The following is a 16,427-nucleotide window of genomic DNA, read 5'->3' on the forward strand; positions in this document are numbered from 1 at the left end:
GCCCTGGAGTCAATTCCTACTCACAGAAATCCTACAGGACAAGATAGAACTGCTCCTGTGAGTTTCTGAGAGCCTTCCTCCCTGGAGTGGCTGGTGGTTTCAAACTGCTGATCCTCAGGTTAGTGGCCCAACTCATAACCACTACTCCAGCAGTCATATGGGATCCCTTATGTTATAAGTTTTTATTATACTTGTCTGCTGAAGAGAGAAGAGGAACTCTTTTTTGGGCCAAATATAGAAACCTTATCAATATTGTGCCTTTTAGGAAAACAGAGGTATCTGTTTAAATATTTTTACCAATGTACAAATAATCTAGTAAAACAACTAATTAAGATTATAGAAGGTAGTTACTTCTCATGGAATTTGACATTAATCTCTAATGTGGGTCTTTTAAAGATTTCTTTCTACATAAACATAAAATGTTTATTTTTCATAAAACAGTTTTAAAGATGGATTAAAAGGACAGTTTGCTTACAGGATATCGTGCACCAGAAAGTAGGGCTGATACTTATATAGGTTCTCAGCTCTAGAATTAATTGAACTAATTTTATAGTACAGAATAATATTTCTTCCCTTGCAGCTCCTTGAGAAAGAAGGACTTTTTTTCTTACAACAATCTGATTGTTTTTAACCAGCTGTGGGCCCAAAAGCTAAGTGCTAGAAAGTTATTTGTTTGCATTGTAGACCAATACATAAATAAATAAAAATAAGGAACAGAAAAGTTCAGAACATGCAATATAGGCAGTTCGTAGGTTAGGAACGCTTGACAGACAGCTCCTACTTAGTCTCTAACAACAACAGTGAAAACCCAAAAGACCAAACTCGCCACCATCCAGTGGATTCTGACTTGTAGCAACTCTGTAGGACAAGGTAGAACTGTCCCTGTGGGCTTCAGAGATGGTGACTCTTTACAGCCACTTAGGAATAGGTGTTGTGTAATTGCCTGTATAGAGCAAAGGAAAGGGGCAGGAGGTCATTGTTAACAGCAGTGTACTTGGCGGCTCAAAGCCACCAGCAGTTCAGTTTGAGAAAAGACCTGGTGAGGGGCTTCCTTAAAGATTCTGGATCAGTTCTACTAGGTCCTCCTATAGGACCGCTGCGGCCAGACACCAACTCAAGAACACACAACAACCCTGTATATTGGGGTGGAATTTCATGTTTAATCTCAGGCACTGCTGCCCTATCATATCTCATTGTCACATCAACTGTCCTAGAAGCCACAGACTGAATCACCTAGACAATGTGTGCTTATCATTTTTAGCCTTGTAAATCAATACATAGCCAGTAGCGTTTCAGATGTAAAGCCTAAACTTGCTTCCAGACCCACAGTTCCTGAGCCAGGTGGCGATACAGCTGCATGGCTCTTGGTGGAATGGTTAGCAAGGAATGGTAAGCAAGGACTGGAAATGCCTGATACTGACAATATCATTTAACTCTGGGGCTCAGCTGGGAGTAGAAAGAAACTGGTGTCTTGGTCTCTAACCAATTCTCTCTCCTTTTCTCCCTAGTCAGCAGTTGGCTTTGATTACAAAGGAGACGTGGAGAAGCACACATCTCAGAAAGGCAAGGATCCTGCCCTTTAGCCCTAGCAACTCCACTGACCTGCTATTGCACTCAGACTCATTGTCTAGGTGCTGTCACCAGCTCCCTTTAGTTCCAAGACCCACCACTCTGTTGTCTCTCTCTTTTTTTAAATCAAAGCCCGTGGTAGGCGTCAAAAAGTTTATGGAGATTTCCCACTATTTTTCCATTCCATTTTCCCTTGAATTTCCCCCTTCATCCTTGCTTCTTACATTTCCTCCTGAAATTGCTTTTCCTATCACTGACCATGTTTTATAGTCTCTCATGTTCCCGTGTGGTTGTTAGAGCCCATTGCTTCTGAGTCATAGTGACCCTTTGTACAACAGAACGGAACACCACCGGGCCCTGCACTATTCTTTCAACTATTGTCATGGTGGAACCAATTGTTGCGGGAAATATATCAATTTATCTACTTTAGGGTCTTCTTTTCCATTGCCCCTCAACTTTACCCAGAATAATGTTCTTCTCCAGGGACTGGCTTCTCCAGGTAACCTGTCCAAAGTATATGAGACCAAGTCTTACCATTGTTGCCTTTAAAGAGCATTCTGCCAGCAATACCTTTCGTTCTTTTGGCGTCCATGGTACCTGCAATCAATCCATTGTTTCTTCTTCGATCTTCCTTAGTCAGTGTCTAATTTTCACATGCTTATGAGGTGATTGAAAACACCATAGTTTGTGTCAGGTGCACGTTAACCCTCAAAGTAATATCCTTGCTTACCAATACTTTAAAGAGGTCTTGTATAGCAGATTTACCCAATGCAATGAGTTATTTGATCTTTTGACTTCTGCTTCAGAGCATTGATTGTGAATCCAAGCAAAGATGAAGTCCTTGACAACTTCAATCTTTTCTCTGTTTATCATGATGTTACCTATTGGCCCAGATGTTAGGATTTTGGTTTTCTTTCCATTGAGGTGTAATCCATGCTGAAGACTGCAGTCCTTCATCTTCATCAGCAAGTACTTCAAGTCCTCCTCACTTTCAGCAAGCATGTGTCATATGCTTATAGCAGGTTGTTTATCAGCCTTTCTCAATTCTGATGCCTCATTCTTCTCCGTATAACCAAGCTTCTCATTATTTGCTCAGCCTACAGATCAACATTTTCCTCTACTAGATTAAAAACCATGCATTCTTCTTTATTTTGGGAGGCCATCCCTATGTTTTAATGTGCATCTTTGACTTAAATTTTAAATCACTATCTTCTTCTTGAGTAGTAAAGGAAATTTTCTTTTCACAGCAATATTTATACCAATCATGTCAGGAACAACTTTGGTTCTATCTTGTTTTGAAGCCCCACAAAAACAACCATTATTATTACTTAGTGAATGCTTATTTAAATCGACCAATATGTTGCCATTTATAGTAATTTTCTGTGTTATCATTGTTTACTCTTAAGATTAATTTTCTTCTTGATAAAGCACACCCTTTGATATTTTTTTTTCAGTCAGAAAAATGTCTTTGTTTTGCCCTGTGTTAGTCCGGGTGGACTAGAGAAACACAAGTTCATAGACACTCATGTGTATAAGAAAGAGCTTTATATAAAGAGTAATTGTACATTAAGGAAACATCCCAGCCCAGTCCAGATACAGTCCGTAAGTCCAATATTAGCCCCAATCAATAAAGGCCTCTTCAAACTCACAAAACACATGCAATAACACCAAATGAGTGGGAAATCTTGTGGATCCAGTGGCGTTGTAAGCTTTCCAGTGCTGGCAGGGGTTGCCATATGGCTTCTCCAGCTCAGGGCAGTAGTGTAGCTCCATGTATCTTGTCAGCTACAATGTCTCCTAGGGAGTGAGCTGAGAAAGAGTCTCCCATCTCCAGGGAGGAAGAAAAGAGTTCCCAGAATCCTCAGGAGAAAGCCATGCCCACACAGAAGCCTCATTGGCTATGACCTGATTGACAGGCTAGACTCCACCCCTTCACTCAATCCTCTCAAATTGACAAGAGATTATTTAGCTACCACAGCCCCATTCTTATTATTTTCACTCCATCACTTGAAAATATTTCAATATCTTTGGCATCTCCTTATGTCAGTCTAATCACCACACTCTTGTGAATAATCTGTATTCTTTCTCTCATTTCCTTTTGTCTCATTTTGCAATAACATCCAGATTAATCTAAATGTTAGATCTATTTTTATAATCCTACATGACACTTACTGTTTCTCTTCAACCTGAGACAAGGCATTTAAAAACTATAAAATAGTCTTATGAATGTTCTCTTTGAACCATGCTTGTCTAGTCTTTTTTCATGCCTTCTTCTGGAACTCCTATTAGATGTGTATTAGGTCTTTTCACCCTCATCTTCTTATCTGCCCATTTGCTTCTGTATTCAAATCTTTCTTCCTTTAGCATATGATGCTGCATTTTGGGTAATTCTCTTAGCTTTATATTATGTCTTCTCTCAACTATTTTTAAATTATTGTTTAAGCAGTCCATTCAATTGTAGACTTTCATATCTGTTAGCTTGTTTTTTGTTTTGTTTTTTTAATCTCAAGTCTGCTGATTCTTTCTTACAGTCTTATGATATATTAAAAATGTCTTTAAGTACTTTCATTAGTTTAAACATTTATTTTATAGCTTCTTTCATATTATTAACAATTTTAACCCATTTTATTGGGGGCTCTTACAGCTCTTATAACATTCCATACATCATTTGTATCAAACATATTTTTACATATGTGGCCATCATTTTTTTAGACATTTACTTTCTATTTGAGGCCTTGGTATCAGCTCCTTGTTCACACTCCCTCTCCTGTGACCCCTTGATAATTTATAAATGATTATTATTTTCATCTCTTACAGCAACTACTGTCTCCATCCATGTTTCTGTTGTTCATCCCCCTGGGGGTGAACAGTGGGTGTATGTGTTGATCATTGCTATCAGTTTCCCCTTCCTCCCCTCCTTATTCCACTTTCCCCCTATGCTTCTGGTATCACTACTCCCAATTCTGTTCCTGAGAGGTTTTTCTGACCTGGTTTTTCTGACCTGTGTCGTGAGCTCTTATCTATACCAGTGTACAGAACTGAAAGGCAGGACTGGTTTCATGATAGTGGGGAGTTGAGGAAGCCTCAAAGCAGCAGAGGAAAAAATCTGTGTTTCATCAGTGTTATACTGCACTCTGGTTATTCATCCTGTCTTAAGACAAGTATAGTATGTTGTGCTTTTCAAGGAATGAGAAAATCATTAACAATAAACTGATTGCTTTTTTATAAACCTCTTCAGAACTTAGGGGGTTGGTCAATCTAGTCACTGATGCTGGAGAAACCAGGACTGAAAGCCTCAGGCAACTGTGCAGAGAATGAACCACCAGAAGTTAGACTAACAATTACTAAGACTCAGTAAGGCCACAGCTTCCTGTATGTTACTATTCAATTAGAAATTTGTCTTTGTTGTCAAGTTTATGGCCATAAATTCATCCATAAACCAACTCCAATCTCACTTCCATCAAGTCATTAGACTCATTGTGAGCCTACAGGGCAGATCAGAACTGACCCTTTATGTTTTGGGGGATGTTTAAATCTTTATAGGAGCAAAAGTCTCACTTTCTGTAAAGTCACTAGTGTGTTCACATTGTTGACCTTGAAGTTAGCACCTTAACCTTGAGGTTAGCACCTCAGTACATAACCCGTTCCAACACCAACACCAACAACTCACTGCCATTGAGTTGCTTCTGACTTGTAGTCACCCTAGAGGACAAAGTAGAACTGCCACTGTTGGTTTCTAAGACTATATCTTGTGTGTGTGTGCCTGAGACTAATCTTTATAGGAATAGAAAGCCTTATCTTCCTCCTGAGGACCATCCGGTGGTTTCAGACTGCTGACCTTGTCATTAGCATCCCAACAGATAGCCCACTACACCACCAGGGCTTCTTAAATTAATTCTTAGTATTTCCTTATTTTCTTCTAATACTGTATGATCTGTAACGATAAGTTCCTATTAGTTCCTGTTACCGTTAATGTGTTTTTCTTTTTCTTTGTTTATTCTTCCTAAAAGTGATCAATTTTATTATGTTCAAAGAACTAACTTTTGACTTTGTTCTTTATTATTTACTCTTAAATTTAAATTTTGTTTTCTCTGTTATTTTTTCCATTCTATACAATGTGTATCAGCCCTGGTGGGTAGCAGGTTATGCATGGGTGAACTATCAGCTACTCCTTGAGAGAAAGATGAGGCTTTCTGCTTCTGAAAAGATTTACAGCCACAGAAACCCATAGGAGACAGTTCTACTCTGTCCTGTAGGATCTCTATGAGTCGGAATTGACTCATAGATTTGTTTGCTCTTTGGATATGATGTGGGTTAATTTTGTTCTTTTTCTAGCTTCTTAAAAAGACTTGAAAACAAGTCTTTATTTTTGTAATATGGTCACTTTAAACACTGTTCTTGTTTCATTTCATAAATATGTTGTGTTTTTAGTTTCCTTCTGTTAAAAAGATTTTCTAATTTCCTTTTGATTTCTTCTTTGACCATGGATAATTTAGAAGTATGTTATTTATCTTCCAAGCATTGGAATTCTCCGAGTCCCGGTTTTTTTCAACGTCATTGATTTTTAAAATTTAATTTTACCATAAGCAGAAAATGTGGTGTCTAATGTTTCAATATTTTGAAATATATTATAATGTATTTTATAGCCTATATTGGTGAACGCTTTTTGTCTATTTAAGAAGGTGTATCCCATAATTTTAGGGGAATGTGTTTTATAAATACCAATTAGATCTCGTTGGTCCACCTTGTTTTTTTTAAATGAGTACGAGTATGGATCTCTTCGAGTTAGATGGCCAACTAGTTGTGTTCTAAATTTTCCTGGTATAGACAATTGAGTGCTTCTAGTACTTTGTCAGCTTGTAGAAATGTTTCATTTGGTAGTCCATCAATACCTGGTAATGGGAATTCCATGACATTTCATTGTGCTCATGCAAAACCTACACATGGATCAAGAGGCAGTTGTAGGAACAGAATAAGGGAATACTGCATGGTACAAACTCTGAGTGTACATCAGGGTTGTATCTGCTCACCGTACTTATTCATTCTACGGGCTGAGCAAATCATCAGGGAAGCTGGACTTTGTAAACAAGAACCTTGCTTGCTAAAAGCAAGGAGGACTTGAAGAATTTGCTGATGAAGATCAAGGAGTGTAGCCTTCAGTATGGATAGAAGGAAGAAATGAAGGAATGGAGGAAGACCAAAGTCCTCACAACTGGAACAATAGGTATCATCACGATAAATGGAGAAAATATCGAGGTTGTCAAGAACTTTTTCTTTCTTGGATCCACAATCAATGGTCATGGAAGCAACAGTCCAAGAGATGAAATGATATATCATATCACATCAAATAAATCTGCCACACAAAACATCTCTACAGTGTTGAAGAGCGAGAATGTTACCTTGAGGACTAAGGTATGCCTCACCCAAGTCAAGGTGTGCCTGAACCAAACCATGGTATTTTTAATTGCTCATATACATGTGAAAGTCGCACATTGAATAAGGAAGACCAAAGAAGAATCAATGGCACTGGCAAAGACTAATGGACTGCCAGAAAAATTAAAGCAAATCTGTTTTGGAGGGAGTACAGCTATGAGGCTCCTGAGAGGCAAGGATGGGGAGACTGGTCTCCCATACTTTGGACATATTATCAGGAGAGGCCAGCCCCTGGAGGACATAATGTTTGATATATTGAAGGGCAGCTAAAAAGAGGAAGGCCCTCACCAAGATGGACTGACACAGTAACTGGAACAATGGGCTCCAACACAAGAACAGGACAGGACAGTGTCTCATTCTGTTGTGCACAGGGCGGCTGTAAATAGAACTGACTCAACAGCATCTCACAACCACAAGGCCTTATTAGTGGATAATGTTCTTTAGATTTTGAGTATACTGATTTTTCTCTTTTTTTGGTGTATATGTTTTATTAATTAATAAGGAAGGAGGTGTTAAAGGAGGTATTTTTTTTAACTTAACTTCTTCAGTGTTGTCAGTTTCTGCTCCATGGATTTTGGTCTTGTTAACAGATTCATACAAGCATACATTCTCCAGATGGATATGTACACAGTCCCTAGGAATTGATCTGCTCTCATTATGTCATTTTATCATGAAGGCCATATCACCTTCTGTTCCTTCCATTATATGCTTATTCTTTCCATTGTATCTATTTTCCTGGATCGGAATTTAATTTAAGGTCTCAGCTTAGAATTCCTTTATCATTTTATATTTATATTTTGTTTTCAAGTGCAGATCTGAAATTTCTGTCACAGGAAAAATTTCCCCTACTAGATGCTAAACATTGTAGAGAGTAGAATTTCCTTAAGTTTCTTTATAGTAATGAGTAGGGTCTTATTTCCTACTCTCCATCCTCTTTCTGTAGAACAGGGGTAGGGCACCGTTTTTCTGCCAAGGGCCATTTGGATATTGACAATATCATTCACAGGCCATATAAAATTTTCAACTTAAAATTATCCTCCTGTATTTGGTCAAGCTCTTAATGAACCCTAATATAATGGTTGGAATGGTTTCTCTTTGGTGAGCTGTCGGATATAGGCTGGTAGTGATGATTTCTCAGGCCTTATCTGGCCCATGAACTAGATAGTCTGCACCCTTGATGTATAGTAATTAGAACCCCTGATTCTTGATCCTAACCCCTAGGCATTTGGGACTAGCAGGCCCTTGGTGGTTCTGTGGCATTGGGTTATAATGACTAGCAAATATGGAAATGCCTCTTCCTTTTGAACTTCACTACTTAAAAAAGATTGTTATATTATAGTTCATAATTCTATGTTTTTATATAGGGGTAGGGATAGGCATCCATTAAGATTTATCTTTTCTTTCCCCAGGGGGAGAACATTAAAGTGATATTCTCTGAAAACTCCAAACTCCCTTCCACTGAGTGCATTCTGATTCATAGCAAGCCTGTAGACAGAGTAGAACTGTTTCCATGGGTTTCCAAGGCTATACATCTTTATAGGAGCAGAAAGTCTCCTCTTTTTCCCTAGGAGAAGCTAGTGAGTTTGAACTGCTGACCTTGTGGTTAGCAGCTCAATGGGTAATCATCAGGGCTCCTAATGATATTCTCAACTTAGGACAGAAGTGGAGAGGAGAAACAAGGAGAGACCAGTATTAAATGAAAATTTTCAAAAGATAGAACACCCATTTCTTTAATTTACTTATATTCAACCCTTGCTATCTTCTCAGCACCCCACTCCCCCACCCCCATGCACACTTCATCGAGACATCCCTCATTTCCAACACTTCCCTGTGGGCTGAGAGTGGACTCTCGTGACTGCTTCTTGTACTGCAGATTACTCCCGTGGCTTTGGTGGCAGCTATGGGGTGGAGACGGATAAATGGGACAAGGCCGCCCTGGGATATGACTACAAGGGAGAGACTGAGAAGCACGAATCCCAGCGAGGTGAGTTGGGTTGGGGAGGAGGGAGGTTACAGATGAAGAGATCGTGTGGCCTCATAAGACAGAGGGGGTAAATGTGCAATGGAGGACGTGGGTGAAGAGCAAGTGTGGGTGGGTAGAGGGCAATAAGAGGGTGCGAGGAAGAAACCAGCAAGATGGGCTGGCTGGAGACTGCATGGTGGTAAGGTTATGAATCTTCGAGGCCACTTTATGTCACAGACAACAAAGAGATCTGCTTCTTTCCTGGGGTACATAGGGATGGCTCGGGGAGTGGGGCCCTCCTGATGACATATTTTCCTGTTTCTTCCTTTTAATCTTTGCCTTTTATGTCACTCTTTATGTTGCCTGCTTCCCATCTCTTTCTTTTCTTCACTCTCTCTCCCACCCAGTTTCTTATCTTCCTTTCCATCCCTCTCTATCCTGATTCTCACATTTCCTTACATCTCTCATAATTTTTGACATTCTTAGCTTCTAGTCTTTCCTTCCACAGTTCCCTCTTTTTCACCCATGCCCAGTTCTGTTAGAACTCTCAAACCTTTCTGTTCTTCAGATTATGCCAAGGGCTTTGGCGGCCAGTTTGGAATCCAGAAGGACCGAGTAGATAAGGTAACGCACAGGAGGATTTTCCTAAGTGGCACCTGAAGTGGGCAGAGGAAGAGCAAGACGCAAAGCTGGGAAAAGGAAGGAACAGTGGTGCTAGGTCCCCAAAGCCTGTTCTCCTGGTACCCTACATGTCTCATTGACAACTCTTTGCTTCCAGTAAGCATGTCTCAGAGGTCGGAGCTTTAAATGGGGAGTGAAGGAGGCAACGAGAGACTGATGAATCCCAGGGAAAGGGGATGGCAGAGTTGAATGTTCATGGATTTCCTGACATTGTTTGTCCCAATATGTGATCTCTTCCCACTCATGTCACCCGCCACCCCTGCATCAGTTCCTCCTCATGCATTGGCCAGGGGCCCTAATATATTCCAGTCAAGTGGGATTGAAGATGTGAAATCAAGGTACATTAAACTTACAATAAGGGTTGCCAACGCCAGTCATCAAAAACGGTTTCACTCTTCTCTCTCCCACAAAACAGTACTCTGTCCAACTATTGAGAATCAAATAGTTATGGAGACTTCTTGCAATGACCCTAGCCCCCATTCTGGCTACTCCTTACTCCACCCCTGCTCCACATACTATTCTCCTACCCACAGAGTGCAGTTGGCTTCAATGAAATGGAGGCTCCAACCACAGCTTATAAGAAGACAACACCCATCGAGGCTGGTGAGTCTTAATGGTTCCCTCTCTTGATGCTGTTCTACATCTTTTGCTGTCTTTCTTTCCCAAGACTACCTCTTCCATGCCTTTTACCACCTAGATCCACGGAGGGAAAATTGACCCCTACCTTTATAGCCTGAATTCTCTTGGCTGCAAATAGCCATTCAAGGAGACAGAGAGAGAACGTGTTATTGGTAAAAGTATTGAGGACAAAGAACACAGAGTTGTTGGTTGCCTTTGAGTTGACCTCCAACACACGGAAACGACTTGTGTTATAGAGACGAACTGTGCCGGTGGGCTTTCTTAGCTCTACTCCTTGTCTTTCCCTTTACTTTTTATTGTGATTTGAAATTGGTTTTCTCTTCAACAATCCACATGCATTTTGTTTTGTGACATTGACGGCAATCTCCACCATGTAACAGCGTTTCCCCCACTTCCTGTGTTTGCCATTCCCATTTGTTCTTTTTTCCTGTTCCTTCCTGCCTCCCGAGCTTTCTCCCTGGGCAAATGCTGCCCTTTTGGTGATGTCTGGTTGACTGTTCTAAGGGATGCCTCCCTAGCTGGTGTCATTAGTCAGCTTATAGGTCAGTCGATTGTGGAATGGTTGGGTGAGTTTGGTTCCAAGACTGAAGGACATCTAAGGGCCATAGTTGTAGGGTTCCATGAATCTCTATCAGATAGTGAAGCTTCTGATTGAATTTTGTTTCACATTTTTTCTTCCAGTCTGGTTAGGATGTCCTATTGTGACCTCTTTCAGAGCAGTTGGCAGTGATAGCTGGGCACCATTTAGTTCTTCTGGTCTCAAGGTCATTATTAGGCCTTTGGACTGATTGTTTCTTGGATTCTCTGACATCCTTTTTCCTCTTTACTGCAGACAGATCAAGGCCAACTATATTAGCTGCACCTAAGATAGTTGCTCGTAGCTTATAAGATTCCAGATACTACTCATCAAAATAGGATGTACCCACTCTGTGGGTAGGAGAATAGTATATTGTCTTTGGGAATTGTGTTATGAACTGACTATAATGATTATGAAAGTAGATAATCAGAACTTTCTTACACAGAGCCACTGGGTGGGTTTGAAGTTCCAACCTTTAGGGTAGCAGCTGATTGCAAACCATGTGTGCTCCTAGAACACACAGAAAGGGGGTGAAATTACTTGGAAAGCATAGATAGAGGTGGACGTTTGGTTCTGGGATAGAGGGTAGGGTGGTGGCCAGAGCACATGGACTTTAGGGAATGGGAATGGGAAAGGGTTCTGGTATGGGGAGCCAGGCTTATAATTTGGAAAGGACAAGGGTCTGTGGTAACACATCCTAGCTAGGTGGGAATGTAGGCTTCAGGGCTACACCATTCTCCTATGATCTCCTTGTTCCTCTATCAAAATTTCTCTATCCACTCCCAGTAGTCCAAACCCCAATTTATATTCTGAATATTTACTTGATTCCTGTTGCTCCTTCAAGCCTCCCATTGCCCCTCCAAATGTACCCCCAACAAATCCTTGCTGTGCCTGCAGCTTCCAGTGGTGCCCGTGGCCTGAAGGCCAAATTTGAGTCTATGGCTGAGGAGAAAAGGAAGCAGGAGGAAGGGGAGAAGGCAAAGCAGCAGGCCAGGCGGCAACAGGAGCGAAAGGCTGTAGTGAAGATGAGCCATGAAGTTTCTGCCGAAAAGCCCGTGGTACCCACACCACAGCCCAAGAAAATCTCCTCAAAGGTGAGGGCCTTGTTTCCCAAGATCTGCTGCACCCAGGATCCCTTGCCCAGACAGGAGCTGATGAGGCTTGAGGCAATGGCAGAAAACAGGGCACAGGCCCCCTTCTGTGTTAGGCCATGTCTGTTGTTGCTGTCTCTCTCTGCAGGGAGATTTCGGGCTGCCTGAATAATTGGGGGCTCCTATAGAAACTAATCAGTGAGATAGTCTTAGTACATTAGGAGACAGTATAGCCAGTCATTGCTGCAGGAACCATAGCAAGATGAAGCCCACCTTGAGGGACGAGGTGGCTGTAAAGTGGTAGAGAGCATGAGGACATGTTCCAGGTAAGAAAGGAGTATAGAGAAGATGGAGGTTTCCTGACAAGAGAGATGCTTCATTCTCCACAGGCCTGGCCTCCAGCAGGGAGTGGCTCACCTCCAGAGCCCGAGCCGGTGAGGACCAGCAGGGACCGCCCTGGGCCCACTCTGCCCTTGAGGCGTAATCCTCAGGAGGTAAGCATACTCTCAAAGCTCCTCCTCACTCCGATGTTGTCTCTTCATGTATCAGGCTCCAAGCTCACTGGCATCAAGTCGATGCTGACTCATAGCGACCCTATAGGACCAAGTAGAGCTGCCCCTGTGGGTTTCTGAGACTGTGACTCTTAACTGGAGTAGAAAGCTCCAGCTTTCTCCCGCACTGAAGCTGGTGGTTTTGAGCTGCTCACCTTGCAGTGGAGCAGCCTGGTTTGCCTGAGAATGACCTGGTGTTGGCCTGTGGCTGAGAAACCCCTCCGCCTCCTGGGCCTGAGTGAGTCACCCTTGCTGGCTGTGCCTCAGTGTCCTCTTGGTTGAGTCTCCTGACTTCGGAGGAGTCCGACTCGCACCCTCACATCTTTCACAGTCCTCACACCATCACGCGGTGGCTATTTTGAGTGCGTGGGTGTGGGAAGAGGTGGAGAATGATCCTGTGTCCCTCCCAAGAAGCTGTTAGATGGGGGCCAAGCAGGAGGGTGGAAGTGACAGGGTGCTGGAAGGGGCAAAGGTGTCTTAGCAGTCCTCCACTGGGAGCTTTTGGAGAACAGCTCCTGTTGGGGGTATGTAGCTGACTCTCATGTTTCCTCAGGACCATGAGGAGCCCCCAGCTCTACCCCCCAGGACACTGGAAGGCCTCCAGGTGGAGGAAGAGCCAATCTATGAAGCAGAGCCTATGCCTGAGCCCGAGCCCGAGAATGACTACGAGGATGCTGAGAACCTAGACAGATGTGAGCAGGAAGATGATGCACTGGGGGACTATGAGGACCCGGAGAACATGAACCGACGTGAGCAAGAAGATGATGCACTGGGGGACTATGAGGACCCGGAGAACATGAACCAACGTGAGCAGGAAGATGATGCACTGGGGGACTATGAGGACCCGGAGAACATGAACCGACGTGAGCAGGAAGATGATGCACTGGGGGACTATGAGGACCCGGAGAACATGAACCGATGTGAGCAGAATGATGATGCAGAAGGGGACTATGAGGATGTCCTCGAGCCCCAGAGTTCTCCTCTACCCTCCACCTTGGATGGTGAGTAGCAGAAGGGCCATGGCAGGTCCCTGCTGAATGTGCTCACCTTAGGGAGGGAAAGAGGGAATGATATTCTCCTACTGCCCATCTTGATCAGACCAAATTTCTCCTTATGCAGGATCATCAGGCCATGCTGCTGTGGTGACCGGGACCTCAGCTGTAGCCCTGTATGATTACCAGGGAGGTAGGTGGGGAGTTGCCTGAGGGGCGGGGTATCTGAGGGCCCTTGATATGAGAGGAGGCCCTATGAATTCTGGGGGTCATTGAAGGGCCCTGGCTTCTCATGCAGAAAGCAGCCAGGCCTTGTCCCTTCGCTGAGCATTAGGGCGGGGGCGAGGAGGCGTTCTTTCTAGTCTGACTATCTAAATGTCCTCTCAACTTCCTTCACAGAGGGAAGTGATGAGATTTCCTTTTATCCGGATGACATCATCACTGATATTGAGATGGTGGACGAGGGCTGGTGGCGGGGACGTTGCCACGGCTACTTTGGACTCTTCCCTGCGAATTATGTCAAGCTCCTCGAGTGAATGACTGTCCCCACTTCTTGTGCTGTGACGACCCATGTCCAAAGTGGCTCCCCCTCCCCATTCCTGCTTCAAGTAGCTAAGAGGATGTTGAGTTGCCTGAGGTTCTAGACAGATTTCCTCCTCCAAGTCCATGAGAGTCTTGGGGGCAGCGTCAGGATAAGGAAGGGGGTGTGTGCCTCTCAGTGCCCTTACTACCCCAGAGAAGCTCCAAGTCTGCTCATGGACACTTATCTTGTGGTCTTGCTGCTCCCTGATGAATGCTGTCTCTAACCACGCCAAGCTCGGAGCTCCTTGCTGGCTTTCCTGGTACCTATGGGGGGTGGGAGGGGTGAGGGGAAAGTGCAGGGGGTGGGTACCAAGATTCCCTCATTTGCCAGGTTGTGTTGTCTGCCCACTTTCCTTTCTTGTGGAGAGATCTGCAAATCTCTCTGCTTCGTCCTTATGTTTGGAAATAAGTTGAGAAATAAATTCATCCTTATGTTGAGGCCAATGATATTTTTTTGTGCAGTCTCAGTGGTCCCATGAGCTCTGACGCTCTTCCTTCTTAAATATATTCCCAGAAGACGCCCTCCTCCTACTGTCTACCTACCTGCACCCCAAATGTCAAAGACTGGTCCTTTCCTTAGACTGTCCTCGAAAGTCAGGTCAAAACAGACCAGACAGGAGAGCGGGTCATCAGATGGGGCAGGTAGTATCCACAGGAAGGCAGTTCAGCCATTAGCTTTAGCAGTCATGAGAGGCCAGCCACCTTCTGCCTGGAAATGGTGACTGTACTCTTTTAGGGCATGGTGACCCTGGGGGTTAGAAAGTAGGAAAAGGGAGGATTGGCAACAGCAAAGAGTAAAACTTCAAGAGCACAGACCCAGGCAAGTTGTTTGTTAAAAGGGTTTAGAGCCAGAGGCAGGGCCCTCTAATTGAGAAAGTGCAGACTGCCAGGAATTAGTTGCATGACTGAAATCACTGGTCAGGGGCCAGTGGCCAGAAGAAGCACATGGAACTCGTGCCTGGTCCTGGGCCAAGGCAGATGGGAAAGCAGGCCAGGAGGTTTTGACAGCCTGGGTTAGGCAACAAGCTAACAATCAAGCAAAGTGTGGGGATGAGCGAAATCGGAAGCCAAGGCCAGGTTCATGTATCCCAGTGCCAGGCCACGGGGCTCACCCCGAGCAAGGTCCAAACTCTCCACAAGCCCTGCCCCCAAATAAACCAAAGTCACTGCCATTGAGTCAGTTACAAACTCAGAGCGATCTTATAGGGCCTGATAGAATTGCCCCCTTGGGTTTCCGAGACGTTAAATCTTTCCAGGAGCAGACAATCTCATCCTTCTGCTGAGGGGTGGCTCGAAGGTGCTGATCTTGTGGTAGCAACTCAACGCACCACCCACTGAGCCACCAGCAAGGTGGCTTTCACCTTTCAGCAAGGTCAGAGACAGGGAAATTCTAGGAGAAAAACCCAAAGAGAAGTCAGAGATTGGCAGCAGGAGGTCTCTGGTGGGTAAGACATAGCAATCCATCCTGTAGCGAGTTTCTGAAGGAGAGTCCAACTTTCAAAGATGGAGAGAGCAGCGGAGTCAAGGACTAGGACCCAGAGCTGCTCCGGACCTTACGGTGCCGGCAAGATGTGCCGTGAGCAGTGCGGTCTCAGGCTGATCCCTGGCGGTTCTTACACACACACACACTCACTCACTCACTCACTCACTCACTCACTCACTCACTCACTCACTCACTCACTTCTTTGATTTCAATGATGGCTTTATGCCAGCGAGTCCCAAATCTACCACTGGACCTTTTTCACAAGATTCACTCAGTTAGCCTTCCATAGTACCAAGCAACTTTTATTTCTGCTTAAAGACACTGTGATTTCCAGTCAGCATCGACGGACACAATCTTAATCCCCTCATTTTGATTCAACATCACACATAGGCCAAGCTTTGACAGCAGCTTTCTGGTTACATCTCCCAAGTTCCACCTTGCCTTTTAGCTTTTTGCCTCATTAGATGATAACATCCCCTCCCTCCGCCTCCGACACCCCCACTCCCCGCCCAACAACACATCAATCTCCTATGCTACGAAGACAGCAAGATTTTCCTGCTTCAGCTCTGCGGGCCTCATTCTCCCTGACGTTTGGCAGATAGTCTTGGTGGGGATGCTCATGGAGGGCTTTGCTCACAGACTTCCCCCAGGCTCCCATTCTTGGGTGGACAGTCCCCTTCAGCTCCCCTGAGCTGCTGCCTACCCCCAAACGGTGCCCTGCTGACTTCACTCTGTCAGCGAAGGCTCCCCATATTCCTGTTGCTCACAACAGGGGCAGCTAAGAAAATCACCTTCTGTCGAATCCACGGTCCCTCTACAGGGCTTCCCTCTCCTCTCACCATCACATGCTATTGACTTGTACAACC

The 16,427-nt window shown here is 44.0% G+C and overlaps 1 protein-coding gene across 2 annotated transcripts in view; it reads left to right on the forward strand.

Moving 5' to 3' along the window:
* Positions 1-14,243, forward strand: part of HCLS1 (hematopoietic cell-specific Lyn substrate 1) — a 30,664-nt gene extending 16,421 nt beyond the window's left edge. The window contains exons 5-14 of one of the 2 annotated variants that reach the window (XM_075555659.1): positions 1,509-1,563; positions 8,876-8,986; positions 9,534-9,589; positions 10,180-10,249; positions 11,760-11,956; positions 12,343-12,447; positions 13,058-13,163; positions 13,368-13,505; positions 13,624-13,689; positions 13,896-14,243. In XM_075555659.1, the coding sequence (XP_075411774.1) occupies positions 1,509-1,563; positions 8,876-8,986; positions 9,534-9,589; positions 10,180-10,249; positions 11,760-11,956; positions 12,343-12,447; positions 13,058-13,163; positions 13,368-13,505; positions 13,624-13,689; positions 13,896-14,032 (1,041 nt within the window). In that variant the 3' untranslated portion in view covers positions 14,033-14,243. The remainder of the gene's footprint in view (positions 1-1,508; positions 1,564-8,875; positions 8,987-9,533; positions 9,590-10,179; positions 10,250-11,759; positions 11,957-12,342; positions 12,448-13,057; positions 13,164-13,367; positions 13,506-13,623; positions 13,690-13,895) is intronic. The other variant, XM_075555660.1, reaches the window with a different exon arrangement.
* The last annotated feature ends 2,184 nt before the right edge of the window (positions 14,244-16,427 follow it).

This window comes from Tenrec ecaudatus, chromosome 8, assembly GCF_050624435.1.
Source record: "Tenrec ecaudatus isolate mTenEca1 chromosome 8, mTenEca1.hap1, whole genome shotgun sequence".
Taxonomy (NCBI): domain Eukaryota; kingdom Metazoa; phylum Chordata; class Mammalia; order Afrosoricida; family Tenrecidae; genus Tenrec; species Tenrec ecaudatus.